General features: G+C 51.0%; 1 protein-coding gene across 1 annotated transcript in view; it reads left to right on the plus strand.

Annotated features, from left to right (window-relative positions):
• Positions 1–10,334, plus strand: part of LOC103769041 (immunoglobulin superfamily member 3-like) — a gene marked incomplete at its 3' end in the record, with an annotated part of 41,464 nt that extends 31,130 nt beyond the window's left edge. The window contains exons 2-4 of the mRNA XM_008936214.1: positions 6,593–7,003; positions 7,854–8,243; positions 9,933–10,334. Of these exons, the coding sequence (XP_008934462.1) occupies positions 6,593–7,003; positions 7,854–8,243; positions 9,933–10,334 (1,203 nt within the window). The remainder of the gene's footprint in view (positions 1–6,592; positions 7,004–7,853; positions 8,244–9,932) is intronic.
• Positions 10,335–13,588: the final 3,254 nt, after the last annotated feature.

Genomic DNA, 13,588 nt, shown 5'->3' on the forward strand with positions numbered 1-13,588 from the left:
TGATCTGCTCAGTTTTGTCCACTTGCAAAGGACATGTCCAAAATGTCATTTGAGGATCTTCATCCATGCCGAAGGCCATTACACAAGCTTTTGATTGACAAGTAAGAGTGATGTCTGGTGTGCTGCAGCAGGTATGGATCAGTCTTTGCAGCTAATTGCCAGACATGAGGGCTTGAGAAGATCACATTGCTAATTCTAGATACCTTTCCTGCCTTATCACCATGCCTTTACTCCTGCCACATATATGCACACGTATTTGGATCCTGTAAGGAATGGTGATCAATAGCAGTGAGGGGAGGAGAGATATATAGAGTATGGCACTCTGAGAGCTTACAGTGGCTGGGACAGGACAGTTTCCATGGCATCGGGGTGACTGGTGGTGCATCATCCCTCCTTTCCTAGGATGGCATGGGTCGCTGCAGAAGGGTTATCAGACTGGAGAGGAGAATAATGAAATGCTGCATCCCCACACCTTACACTCCCACCCGTGTTGCTGTTGGCAGTGCTGTTTGGTGCCTGCTGGTGCTCACCTCTGGACTGGTGGCACTGGCGTTGCCGTTCCTCTTGAGCAGCTTGTTTCTGCCTTGCACACACGACCAGAGGGGTTGTGGGAGGAGGTTCATGATGCTGTGCTGGGATCCCTGCAGGGCAACAAGATGTTACAGGGCAGATGGAAACATAACTCTTGCACTAATTCCCTGCAAAATCCAGAGCAGTATTTCTCAGCCAGAAGCAGATCCCTAAGAGTAAGGAGTACACTTTTTTTTTATTCTTCCTAAATAGTTCATACTTGGCACTTGGCAAGATTAGCTCTGTCCAGGTAGTATGAAGTGGGCAGCTGGGGACACAGGGTAGCACTATAGGGTACCTGTAAAGTGTATCAGTGGGTAAAAGCTGTAGCAAAGAAGAGGTTGGTGGGTTTTGCTTGTCCTACAGTGGCCCTGAGATGGTCCTGCTGTGCTGGGTAGCCTGTATAAATTGTTTTACTCCTGAAGAGCCTCCAGTGTAGGGCTACTATGGTGCTAAGTGATTTTCACAGGGTTGTTTTACCAGCTCAAGTTAGGGAGCCTCTGGCTCCCAGCCTGATACTCCTCCTGGATCGCTTAACAAGGAGGCAGCATCTCAGCAGTTTACTGCCTTGCCTAGGAGCAGATGAAATGTTGGTAGTTCTCTGGTTTGTGTCTGGCACATAAAAGCTTTGATAGCCTAATCCTTGGAGGTGGTTGGGGTTTTGAATACCCAAGGACGAATCAGAGCCAGCCTGGGGTAAAGGAAGACACCTCGGTCATCTTTGTCTGCATAGGCAGAGTTCAGCATGGCACCAGGAGCTGCTGGAAACAGAGCTGGTCCTGGAGCTCACAGGAGAGTACGTTGAGGTCTTCACCAAGCCCAGACCCAGGAATTTGAGTCTCTGCTCCTCACTTGTTTTCTGGGAGACTGTAAGCCAGTTCCTTGTCTTAAAGCTAGCCTTAATTAGCCCACCGAGTGCTCTTTACTGAGATGGGTGGGTTTGACTGGAGCTGCGTGTGCAGGCTGCCTGAGGAGGGCTGCCCACGACACTACCCTGATGAGAGGGTAGCATCTCCTGGCTGCCACCTACTCCTCCTGGCAGCAGGGCCCCGGGACTCTGCCTGGTTGGGTCCCTGACACCCTCTAGTGGCAATATTTACACCTAATATTTTAGGAGCTTTCAAAATTTGGCAGGGGTTATGAGCACCCTGTGCTCAACAGCCCACTCACCAGCAAGTACCTGTCTCAGTGAGCTCTGTAGTAACTTGTGGCTTGGGGACTAACAGGAAATTCTGTATTGCCCTGTATTGTCTTGCCCTTTCTTCCTTGCTGCAAGTCCAAGCTCAGTGCTGTTGGCCGTGATCAGGCTCAGCAGACTGGCTCATGGATGGGGTAGCACAATAGGTTTGTTCCCAGGAAGCACTTTTCAGCCACTCATCTCCCTGTCCAGCCACTTGCTGCCAAACCTAACCTTGATGCTGGAGAGAGGGGAGCTCTGCTGACACCTCCGTGAGGTCATGACAGCTGCAGTAGTGGGCTTGTGTTTGGGACAGGGCAGAAGCAAGGCTGGATGGTGGGGGAAGTGCAAGGCAGGCTGCCTGGACGGCTCGCTGAAAAGTGGGGAGAAACAACAGGCAGGAGCTGGGTGAGAGAGAGTGGGTAAGCAGACATGTCCTGCAGCATCCCTCTTGGCTCTGATTCGGGTGTGGCCCCATTCCCTTTCACACAGTGATAACTTTCATCTAAGCTTACTCTTGCCTTCAAGTGGAGCTCAGTGTGCAGAGTGCTCCCCAAGCCCCTGGTGCCTCCTGCAGCTGGCAGCTGCGGCATGAGTGCGGGCAGCTCGGCAGTGTGGTGGCTGGTGGCAGAGACAGGGCTCCCAGGTGAGTACCATGCAGAGTTTACGTGTGTCCTGATTTGCAAACTGATGTCCTTGAAGCCTAAGCAGGATAACTGGCTTAGAAAGAACTTCTTTTCTGATAACACACCTCCCAGTGTGTGCTGTCATGCTCTGGAGAGCGCCTTTGCGGCAATCCCTGGTTGCTTTTCTCTCCATGACTTCCAGGCCTGATCTGCTCCAGCCTGATGGGCTAAGCTGTGCCTGTGGCCCTCTTGTTGGCGCGGTGCAGTGGGTCTGTGCCTTGGAGTGGTGCACGAGCCACAGTAAATCTGCAGCCCCACTGTGGGAGTCCCCGGTGCTCCGCAGCACTCAGAACGAAATGCTCGTTGGGCTTCTGAAATGAACTGTGACTTGCTGTCACATTTGGCTGCCTCTTGAGAACACCTTTCTCCTACACACCTTCCCCCTCCCCAAATGCTGGTACTCGAGGCACATCTTGCAGCGTAACTAAAAAAGTTGTGCACGGCTGGCCAAGCATGAGAGCCGTGGTGTGAAGCACAGAGCCTCCCTACTGGCCCCGCCAGCTCAGGGCTCTTGCCTGTCCTTCCCAGTGTCTGATCCCTCAGAAACTGGGCTCCATTTAGCAATCAGCCCTCTAGGCCTGCTGGTTAGGAAGGTGACACCAACAGAATGTATGTACATGCCAGGCTGATTTACTACAATGACCTCAAGGCTACATGCAGCCCAAAAAGTCTTATCAAATCCTCTTAACCAGGAGGATCTTGCATGGGTTTTTTAACCAGAGGAGGAGGAGGAATGTAGCACAGCATGTCAGGTGTTACCACAGTTCAATTACAGCCTTTAACAGCAAGCCACCACCTTCTGATTTTTCTCCAGGAATATGTTTTGCAATAGCCTGCCCACATGGGGTGGAAGTTGCAAACCCTCCAGACAGGTTGTGACCTGGAAATACAAAGTCTTGGCTCCAGCTGAAGAAATGGTGCCGTACCAGCCTCTGACCTGCTTGGGGAATAGCATAGCAAGCACTTGCTTGAGGACCGGCCTTTGGAAAGGCTTCCTGGCATTGCACCCAGGGAGTGGGCAGCTCCACGTCTGGCAAGCCAAGTGCCTGCCCTGCAGAGCCAGACAGGCTCTCAGGGTAAGCAGGGCACTGTCTTGCCCATAGCCAGCAAGCAGGCATGCTGGTGAGCAGGGCTCAGGGGGCACCCGTTGGGGTACCCAGGGCTCTCAAACTGGGGGAAGGAGGATGGGCACAGTCTCTTTACGGATAGCCTCTTTCACCCCATAGTCTGGTGTAGCAGGGAGCTCTGCTTTTGAGGCAGCTCAGCTGGAAAGTAACGCCAGCCAGATGATGATCAGGTTTCATTTATTTAAATAACGAAAGAGAAGTTGTAAGAGCCTGTGGCTGGCAACCAAAGAGAAAGTAGTTGTGTGGCTCTGGAAATTATTCAGAAAGGTTTGAAATGAGAAATTTAAATCTTGTGCAGGCAGTGTGAGTCAGCAAGGTTAGTTGCCATCACCAATGATTTGGGAGTCAGAGGGAAGGGGGGAAGGTGAAGTGAGGCAGGCTGCTGGCCGTGGTCTACCAGATGCTATTGCTGCTGGGCAGGGGATGGGAGTGCCTGTGAGGAAGACCGGGGGGAGGAGGAGACATGGCTGTGGGCACGGAGGCAATGGTGGTGTAAGTGGCCTTATCAGGTACTTTCCCTTTTAGGAGCAGTAAAATCCCTGGGTACTGAACACATGGTAAAAGCAAATGCGCTCATATGGGCTGGATACAGGAAGATTTCCCTCTCGTTTACTCCATCTCATGGCTTTTCTTTTCTTCTCTCTCTTCTACTTTGACTTTTCTGCCAGAAATAATGCCTGTAGTTTTCTTTACTGCAGCTTATTACTTTCTGTAGCCATGTCTGAATGAAACAGATGCGGCTTTCGTCAGCTCATTTTATCAAACCTCCCAGTACTGTATGTGAAACTGAGCTGAGATACATTAATTGTATTCCTTGACGGGCTTGAAAGGCAGACCCATGCCAGCCTCATGAGGTTTAACAAGGCCAAGTGCAAGGTCTTGGGCACTTGGGTCAGGGCAATCCCCAGCACAATTACAGACTGGGTGGAGTGTGGATTGAGAGAGGTCCTAAGGAGAAAGATTAAGGGTGCTGGTTGATGAAAAGCTCAATATGAGCCAACAATGTGCGAGGGCAGCCCAGCAAGCCAACCATATCCTGGGCTGCATCAAAACAAGCATGACCAGCAGGTCGAGGGAGGTGATTCTACCCCTCTACTCTGCTCTTGTGAGACCCCACCTGGAGTACTCTGTCCAGCTCTGGAGCCCCCAACACAGGAAAGATGTGGGCCTGTTGGAGCAAGTCCAAAGGAAGACCATGAAAATGATCAGAGGGCTGGAGCACCTCCCCTACAAGGACAGGCTGAGAAAGTTTTGTTTGTTGAGCCTGGAGAAGAGAAGGTTCCATGGAGAACTTATTGTGGCCTCCCAGTATATCAAGGGGGCCTACAAGAAGGCTGGGGAGGGAATTTTTACAAGGGCCTGTAGTGATAGGACAAGAGATAATGGCTTCAAACTGTAAGAGGGGAGATTCAGATTGTAAATTAGGAAGAAGTTTTTCACTATGAGGGTGGTGAGACATTGGAACAAGTTGCCCAGTGGAGTTGTGGATGCTCCTTCACTGGAGGTGTTCAAGACGATGCTGGATGGGGCGTTGTGCAAATTGGTCTAATGGGAGGTGTCCCTGCTCCTGGCAGAGGGGCTGGAACTAGATCATCTTTAAGGTCCCTTCCAACTCAAACCATTCTATGATTCTGTTCCACCAGTATGTGGTGAAACCATGGGCATTAACAGGCTCACTGATGCTGCCTTGTCTGCAGAGCTGAGGAAAAGGTTTTCATTCTTCTTTCCACGTGATGTTTGTAACAGCATCATAGAATGATTTAGGTGGGAAGGGACCTTTGAAGATCATCTAGTCCAATCCCCCTGCCATCAGCAGGGACATCCCTCATTAGATCAGGTTGCTCAAAGCAATATAGCTTCTCTTGACAACCTGTCACAGTGTCTCACTGTTCTCATTGTAGGAAATTTCTTCCTTGCATCCAATCTTAACCTCCGCTCTTTAATTCAAAACTATTGCCCCCTGACATGTCACTATGGGCTCTGGTAAAAAAACACTCTCTTATAAGCCCTCTTTATATATTGGAAGGCCACAATAAGATCTCCCCAGAGACTTCTCTCCTTTGGGCTTAACAACCCCAACTCTCAGCCTTCCTTCACAGGAGAAGCGTCCAATCCTCTGTCCTTTTTCAGGGTTCTCCTCTGGACCTGCTGTCTTTCTTTTACCTGGGGGCCCCAGAGCTTGGCATTACAAAGTCTATATTCTGGTGGTAGAGCCTCTTGCTAAAATTAAGATGCTTGCTAAAATAAAGCTAGATTGGGGGGGGGGGCTGCAAAATTTTTTTCATCCTGATTTTGGTGGCTGTACTTTCTTCTGGTTAATCAACTGGAAAAGCAGCCAGCAGTTTTATTACCAAGTGCCTTGACACAGCTGTGTCCCAGGAGCAGGTGCTGGGCACACTGCAGCTGCATTGCTGCCCTCAGAGGAGCCACTTGCCTACAATGCAAAAACCCCTTCAAATGCAGAAACATCTTCGTTTGGCCTGAGGGGGTCCTTAAAACGTGAAAGGATATAAACAAAGGAGAGAGGAACTAGATCTCTGACTTTTTTTATGAGGGAAAATTGAAGGTACTGAATATGTTTGGCTTGGCCCCAACAGGGGCTGGGGGATGAAGACCAGGGTGCAAGACTAAAGAGTAGCTGAAGGGTGCAGGCAGGAGGGAGGTCACGAAGCATGCTGCGGGGCACATGATGAAGGGAAGGCCACCCAAAACGAAATGCCTTGATGGGAAGTGGATGCATTAAGCTGTGCCGCTCTACAGCGTGACAGGTGCTGGGGCTGTTGAGCAGGACCTGGAGCACAGCACTGGAATATGTGCCGCAGGTCACAGCGTTTCCCAGCCAGGGGCTTTGGGGAGCAGTCTCTTTCTGGGGGCTAGAAGTGAGCTAACAAGGCTCTGCTAGTACTGAACAATTACAACCGTAAAAAGAAACCTCTTCCCCCAGCTCTCCTTTAAGGCGTCTGGGCTTTAGACTGGGCATTTCAGCGTTGCTGGCTCTCAGGCTTGTGTCCCTCTGTTCCCCTTTGCTGCAGTGATCCCCGACTCGCTGAGAGTGACAGCGGTCCCACAGACGCTGAACAAAGTAGAGCATGACTCTCTGGAGCTGAAGTGCGAGGTGTCCAAGAGCACAGACCAGCACAGCCACGTCTCCATCGCCTGGTACCGGCAGCGGGGCGGCGAGGCGCCCGTGGAGGTCATCTCCCTCAGCCGCGACTTCGTCCTGCGGGCTGGCAGCGCCTACGCCCAACGGCAAGCCACGGGGGACGTTCGCTTGGACAAAGTTGGGGAGACCACCTCAAAGCTCACCATCTACAACCTCCACCCAGCGGATCAGGGAGAGTTTTACTGTGAGGCGGCAGAGTGGATCCAGGACCCGGACAAGTCTTGGTATGCCATGACCCGCAAGCGTTCCCAGAGTGCCATTGTCAACGTACAAGCCACCGGTCAGTGTCTTCTCTGCCTTTTCTTGGTCAGCTGTACAGTGGGAGGAGGTGGAAAATGGGGCTCTTGTTAAGTGGCTAGGCTCATTGCTTTGGTGTGTGCACCTCGTAGGAGGCTCCTGACAGGGTTCTGAAGCAGAGCAGAGGAGGGCTCAAGCACTGCCTGAAGGAAGGGTAGATGTCAGCAAAGAACAACCAGGGGACACCGGCGCAGCAAGGGAGCTTGAGTGGTCAGCAATCTGGGGCTGACACAGCAGCTAAAACCTACATCATAAGCACTTGTTGCTAGCACAGGCAGTGAGAACTTTGTTAAGTGAGGATGTAAGAGTGACAGAGTAGACAATAAAACTAAAACTTGCAGCAAGCACTTCTGTATTGCACAAAGCCCCTTTGCAAGTCAAAATCCTTCCCCAGACTGAAGCACAGGTTCCTGCTAAGGATCTAAAGACCCAGCTGAACTCTTTCTTCCTCTCTGATATCCCCAAAGGCCTTGCCTCTTGATCCCAGCCGAGCAGGGTGTAAGTAGGACTAGACTCCTGGTCACATCCTGCAGTATCACTAGAGGCTAGTGTCACAGCAGAGCTGCTCCCAGGAGTAAAAGCTGGAGGAAAGGGTTTTAACTGGGAAAGCCTTGCAGCTCTTGCATGCTGGGCAGCTGTCTCCCCTGCAGCATGACCAGTCTGGGCTCTCACAGCAAAAAAGCAAACCCCTAACCCCTCCACCTGCAGATGTAGGTGTCTGAGGGGTGTTGGCTATGCAGGGAGTAGCAGGTTTTAAATACCTCAAACAAGGTGTGCTGACTCTCCTGATGGGCCTTGCCATGCTGATACGAGTCAGGTCTGTCTCTCCTCAGATAAGGAGTTCAGTGTCCGGCTGGAGACGGAGAAGCGGACGTACATTGTGGGTGAGCCAGTGGAGTTTCGGTGCATCCTGGAGGCGCAGAACGTCCCCGACCGCTACTTTTCCATCTCCTGGGCCTTCAACAGCTCCCTTATTGCCAGCCTGGGACCCAACGCCGTGCCAGTGCTCAACAACGAGTTTACCCAGCGTGAGGCCCTGGGCCAGCTCAAGGTAGCCAAAGAGAGCGACAATGTTTTTGTGCTGAAGATCTACCGCCTCCGCCTTGAGGACAGTGGCAAGTACAACTGCCGGGTGACTGAGCGGGAGAAGACTGTCACGGGGGACTTCATTGACAAAGAGAGCAAGCGGCCAAAGAACATCCCCATCACTGTCCTGCCACTCAGTAAGTAAAGACCTGCCCATCTCCTCCTGGGGACATTGCTCTACTGGGCAGCTAGCTGCTGAAGCCATGGTGGGCCCAGACTTTGGTGATGGGGAAGAGGGAAGATAAGAGTTTGCATGCTATGGAGGCTTGAAATCCCAACTCACAAGATTTTTGGGGTATTTTGGTGGGAAGGGAATAATAGAGGAGGAGTGTTATGTTCATAGATGAGGAAACTTGTCCGCGCCTTGGTAATGACACCAAGCTGGCAGTTTTGTCCTTGAGCTGAAGGTGCATGTGACAGCCTCTGACTTGTTCCTCGTACCTCTCTCCTCACCTTGCTCTGTGCGGAGCTGTGTGCTCTCATGTACTCAGCAGGCATAATGGGGAGACCGGCTTGGCCTTGGTTTGTCCTAAGAGCTGCTAGGTTCCTGCAGGCTCTTCAGTGGCTGTTGTTTAGATGTCTTGCAAGACAGCTGTACTGGGAGAAACCAGGGTTCATGTGCTCAAGTGCTGGATTCGTCTTCCACATGGAGCTCTGTTGTGGTCACAGCGTGTCTGCCAACCCTGATGAAACCCTTGCCTACCTGCCTGTTATGTTTGTCAGACAAACATGATAAATACATAAATAGCAGGATGGGAGGAGAGGGTCCAGTGACTCGTTCCTTTTTTGCTCTCTGAAACTCAGGTAGCTGTGGCACAATGGACCATACGCATGTTGCCCAGGCTGCCCTGGCAGTGGGCTTTGACCAAGCAGAGGATTGCTGTGAGAGGATTTTGTGTGATGTTTTTCTCCCGTCTCTTAGGTTGGTAGGGAAATGCAGCCCTTTCCTCTAGCTTTTTTTTCCCCTTCTCACTTCTCCAAAAGAAAATCTATTTCTTTTCTCTCCTACCAATATTTGGTCTCATTTGTTTGGGTTTGAAAATTATTCTAGCTACAAACATTGCACTGGACAAATGCCTAAAATGCAGTACTTTTAGGCATAGCCACCTTTCAGACGGATTTCATTCTTGTCATTTGATAAATTGCCAGCTCTAGGAGCAAATGTGATGATTTTTCAAGGGTGCTAAGTGTCCATAACTCTGATGGAAGACAGCAGGAGTAACCAGCACTCAGTATCTCTGGAGAAAAAAAAACAGCTGTAAAGCCTTACATTTCTGGGAAGCTCAAGATACCAGGTTTTTTTGGTGTTACCAAGTGTTTTTAGGTACCTACTTGTAATGTCACTAGCTATGGGATTTTGGGAGAGCTACTCCCAAGAGAAGTTGTAGGATTGGACATGGGAAGATGGTCATCAAAATGACGTGAACTGAAAAGCCCAGGGAGCCAGAAGGTTTTTCATTTTTTGGCAAAGCTGGTTGCAGGCGGTGCATGTTGTAGCAACACAAATTCCCTCAAGTTTTGCTGAGATCTCATCCCCGACCTGCGACCAGAAGACGCAACAGCGTTTCACGAGCCATAGGCAGAGAGATTTCTCCCAGCTTTGGCCCACACCTGCTTTGAGTGTACAAGTCATCAGGAGCAGCTCACTGCCCACAGGCTGGTTTTGGATGTGGTCATGCATGAGGTTAAGACGTGCCTGGCCCCAAATGCGTGGGCAGTTTCCTGCACCTGGTAGAAAGCCTCTCTGGCCAGCAGCGTCCTTCTTGCAGACCCAGGAGTGGTGAGTGCATGTCATCTGCCCTGTGTGTATGCATTTCTCTCCTTAGAGACCAGCATCTCCTTGGAGATGATCAACAACGCCAGCAATGTCTTGGAGGGGGAGAGCCTGCGCTTTGGCTGCAATGTGCGCTCAGGCTTCGGGCCCCAAAGCCGCTTCTCCGTCACCTGGCAGCTGGTGGACAAGCTGAACCGGCGCAGTGAAATTGTGCGTCTGGATCGGGAGGGCACCCTGCAGCCGGGTCCCTCGTACGCTGAGCGGAGCAGCTATGGGGGCATCCAGGTGGAGCAGGTCCGGCCTGGCTCCTTCACCCTGGAGATCTTCAACAGCGCCAAGGCGGACGAGGGCCACTACGAGTGCCGGGTGGTCGAGTGGACGCGGACATTGGATGGGGAGTGGCAGATGGTTGGGGAGCGGCACGCGGGCACCCTGGTGTCCATCACTGCTCTGGGTGAGTACTCGAGGTGTTGGGGGGCTGCAGGGCCATGCTCCCTGTGTGCCCGCCCCTCCTAGGAGGTCACCTGTGAATAACTGGGGCAGCTCTTGGCACTCTTGCCCTTGCTTGCCAGCAAAACAGAGTTACCCAGCAGCCCGCCCACACATCCTGGTAGGTTGGCACAGAACTCTTGCATGCCCCTTTGTGTGGGGGGGCAAAGTCCAAGGGGTGGCTGTGGCAGGAGCAAAGCAGAAGGTAGCTAAGGAGAGTGGCGGTGCTTCCAGCATCCTTGGGAGGAAGGAAGCTGCCAGTCCCATGATGTGTGTCCCCAGCATAGGAGCTGGGTTATGGGACAGCGTGTAGTGGTGGTGTTCCGTTGGCACTGAAGCCTCCTTGCTTGCCCTGGGTAAACCTTACCTCCGCTTGCTAGACCAGGAGAGCAAAGTGCTGGGCATCTGTTGGCCCAACCACTAGAAATTATGAGCATCTCTGACAGCGTCAGAAGCCTGCAGAAGACATGGGTCAGGAATGGTTCTCACTGGCTCTGCAAGGAGGCACTGAGGTGCTGGCCCAGAACCACAACGTTGTCCATGACTAAGCCAAACTAGGACCTGGGATCGTTGCAGTTGGTACTCTGGTCTGCCAAAGGGCTCCTCCATTTCAAACACAGTGAAACCACGTCAGTTTAGGAGAAGGAAAGTGGGGTATTAGGGACTTTGTGTGGATTGCAAGATACTTTGGTCTCACTCGGGTGTTGCTGTCTAGGCCTGGACTGGTTCCCAAAGTGCTCTGCAGGAGACTGAAGAAGGGATGACTGCACCTGTGAGGCTATTGATTTGCAGAATGTCAGGGCTATAAACAACTGGGGAGTTCTACTGAAAGGTCGAGATAGGAATTTGGGTTGTTTTTTAGTTTTGGTTCGTTGCAGTATTAATCTTAAGCTTTGACAAGATGTGTGAGAGACCAGCTTCAAAGCTGTATCATATTCTCATTAAAATCTTGCTTTTTTCATCCTTTCCTCCCCTTTGCTTTTGACCTTCTTTCAGAGACTGTTCTGTCTGGAGTTAGAAATCTTTGCTGCATGGCTTCCAAAAGCAGATAAGGATATTAATTTGTAACTAATGAAAGGCAGATTCTCATCTGATTTCAGTGGTGTCTTCCTCATAAGGTCAGCAGCATTTGGCCTGCTGTAAGTCCATGTATCAGCCCTTCTCTTTACCACTTGTAGAAGTGTTGAGATTTTAAAAGGTATCACTTTTACTCCTGTTAAAATTTAAGGTGCTTGGAATTGCCTGGCTCTTCCAGAAGATGTGATGGTAAGGTAGTTTTCTCTCCTCCTTCTGTCCTTATCCCAGAGAAATTGCCAGCTGTTGAGCACGTTCTGTCAAGTCCTAAGAAACTCCTCAGTCCTTTTCCTATAGCCAGCAAAGCTGAAGTAGCTCATGAGAATTCAGGGGAGGAAACATTGAGTATTGTTTCATTGCTGCTGAATCTGGTAGTTTTTTCTTCAGTGTAACGTTTTTGAAGTGTCCGGAGAAACTCAAATGGAAGGAGTTCAGAAAGAGCAAAAGATGTTTATGGCTACAGAAATTGCTAATATAAAAAAACTGTAAATTTAGTGACACATTTCAAGTTAAGGTCTAATAATCTGCTATTCTGCCAGGGTAAGAAACTCTTTAGCTGAACCAGCACAGATGATATTCAAACCCATAAATCTTATCTACAGGGTGGTTCAGAAGCAGCAGCCAGAAGAGAGATGTGCTGTCAGATGAGACCAGATGTCCCTGAACTTCTGAGGATCTCAAATGCCCGGCAGGGACGTCAGTCCCTGACTGACTGGGGAAGGAGGGGGCAGGCAGGGTGAGGGGAGACTGTTACATTCGTGTTGGCAGGTCTTGCAGAAATTCTACCCACTTTAGGTGTAGCTTCTTTCCTTTTGTACCAAATCCAAAAGAAAGAAGGGTCTCATTAACCTAAGTGCCAGGAGCATGTTAGTTGAGTTGAGGTCCTGAAAAGCACACCTGGCTTACACATGGTAGTCAAGAGAAGTCACTTCGTGATGCTTCCTTGCCCAGGCCAACTGGAGGTAAAACTTTATGCAGTCAGCTGGTTTAGGTGAAATAAAGTTGGCTTTCTAGGGCCATGGCTGGCTCAGCAGTGCTGTGAGCTGGGCCCAGTAAGATACGTGCTGGAGCAGGAGGGCTGCTGCAGAGTCTGAAGGTCAGAGCTTACGTGGGCATGAGATGCCGCAGTCCTGCAGGGGAGACAGCCTGGGTCTCGCTCTCCTCTCCTGCATAATCACCAAACATGTTGCAAGAGGCTTTAATCCCAAAGATTGACCTGTTTTCTCAGTAATTACACATCCTGGAGCTCTGTCACGGTGACGCTGTGGGGCTGCAGAGGCAGTTGCTGGAAGCATGTCTGTGCTGGGGCCAGTCTTGCCCACAGCAGCAGCTCTGCAGGTTGCGGTGAGCTCCTGTCTCATCTCTCAAGCTGTACTTTCCAGCCAGTAGCAGGCTGAAGCTCCATGCTGATCCAAGAGACATGCCTGTTTCTACTGGGCGTTGTCTGGGGTTTCCCCCCACAGCGGCAGTTGTGCTGGGATGGTCAGCACTGCACGGGGAGGGAGGAGCGCCCCCAGCCTGCATGGGACACCCTGCAGAGCCTCCGGGGAGGGGAGTGCTTCTTGGGAACGTTGCCAGTAAAACACAAGATCCTTGATAAATCTGCTGGCCTCACTGAAGTGACTGGAAGGGAAGAAAATATTTCTCTCTGTAGTTCAGAACAAATGAACAATGGAAGTACTCTGACCCAAAATGTAAGCCAGTCAACTGGGGATATGTTATCTTCAGATTACTAATAGACTGCTAGTTTCAAACTCCCCTAAACAAACAAAGTGCTGGGGATAGACAAGGCAAAACCTGTTCACCAGCTTGCAGAGTGGTGGACATGTGAGGATAACTGCATAAAGGCATCCTGGAGCTGTGATTGGGAAGAGAAAAAAGGCTATGCTGTGTGAAGAGCTGGAGCAACCAGCTTCTTTCTTCTGCCTCCATCATGGGGTTTTGTAACCACTGCCACCTCTCTGATGAATGACCAGAGGCTGCTACTTCTCGTTGTCCTCATCTTTCCTTCACCAAAAGCAACCAGCCACAGACCTGGGGTGGGGGACAGGGTGATGACCCCCTGCCCAAGAGGCAGAAGTGAATCGTGAGGCCTGCGGGCGATGGGGCCGGTGCCGGGTGGCTGCTCTGTCAGGCGCCGGCCCC

This window comes from Merops nubicus, unplaced genomic scaffold, assembly GCF_000691845.1.
Source record: "Merops nubicus isolate BGI_N331 unplaced genomic scaffold, ASM69184v1 scaffold20412, whole genome shotgun sequence".
Taxonomy (NCBI): Eukaryota; Metazoa; Chordata; class Aves; order Coraciiformes; family Meropidae; genus Merops; species Merops nubicus.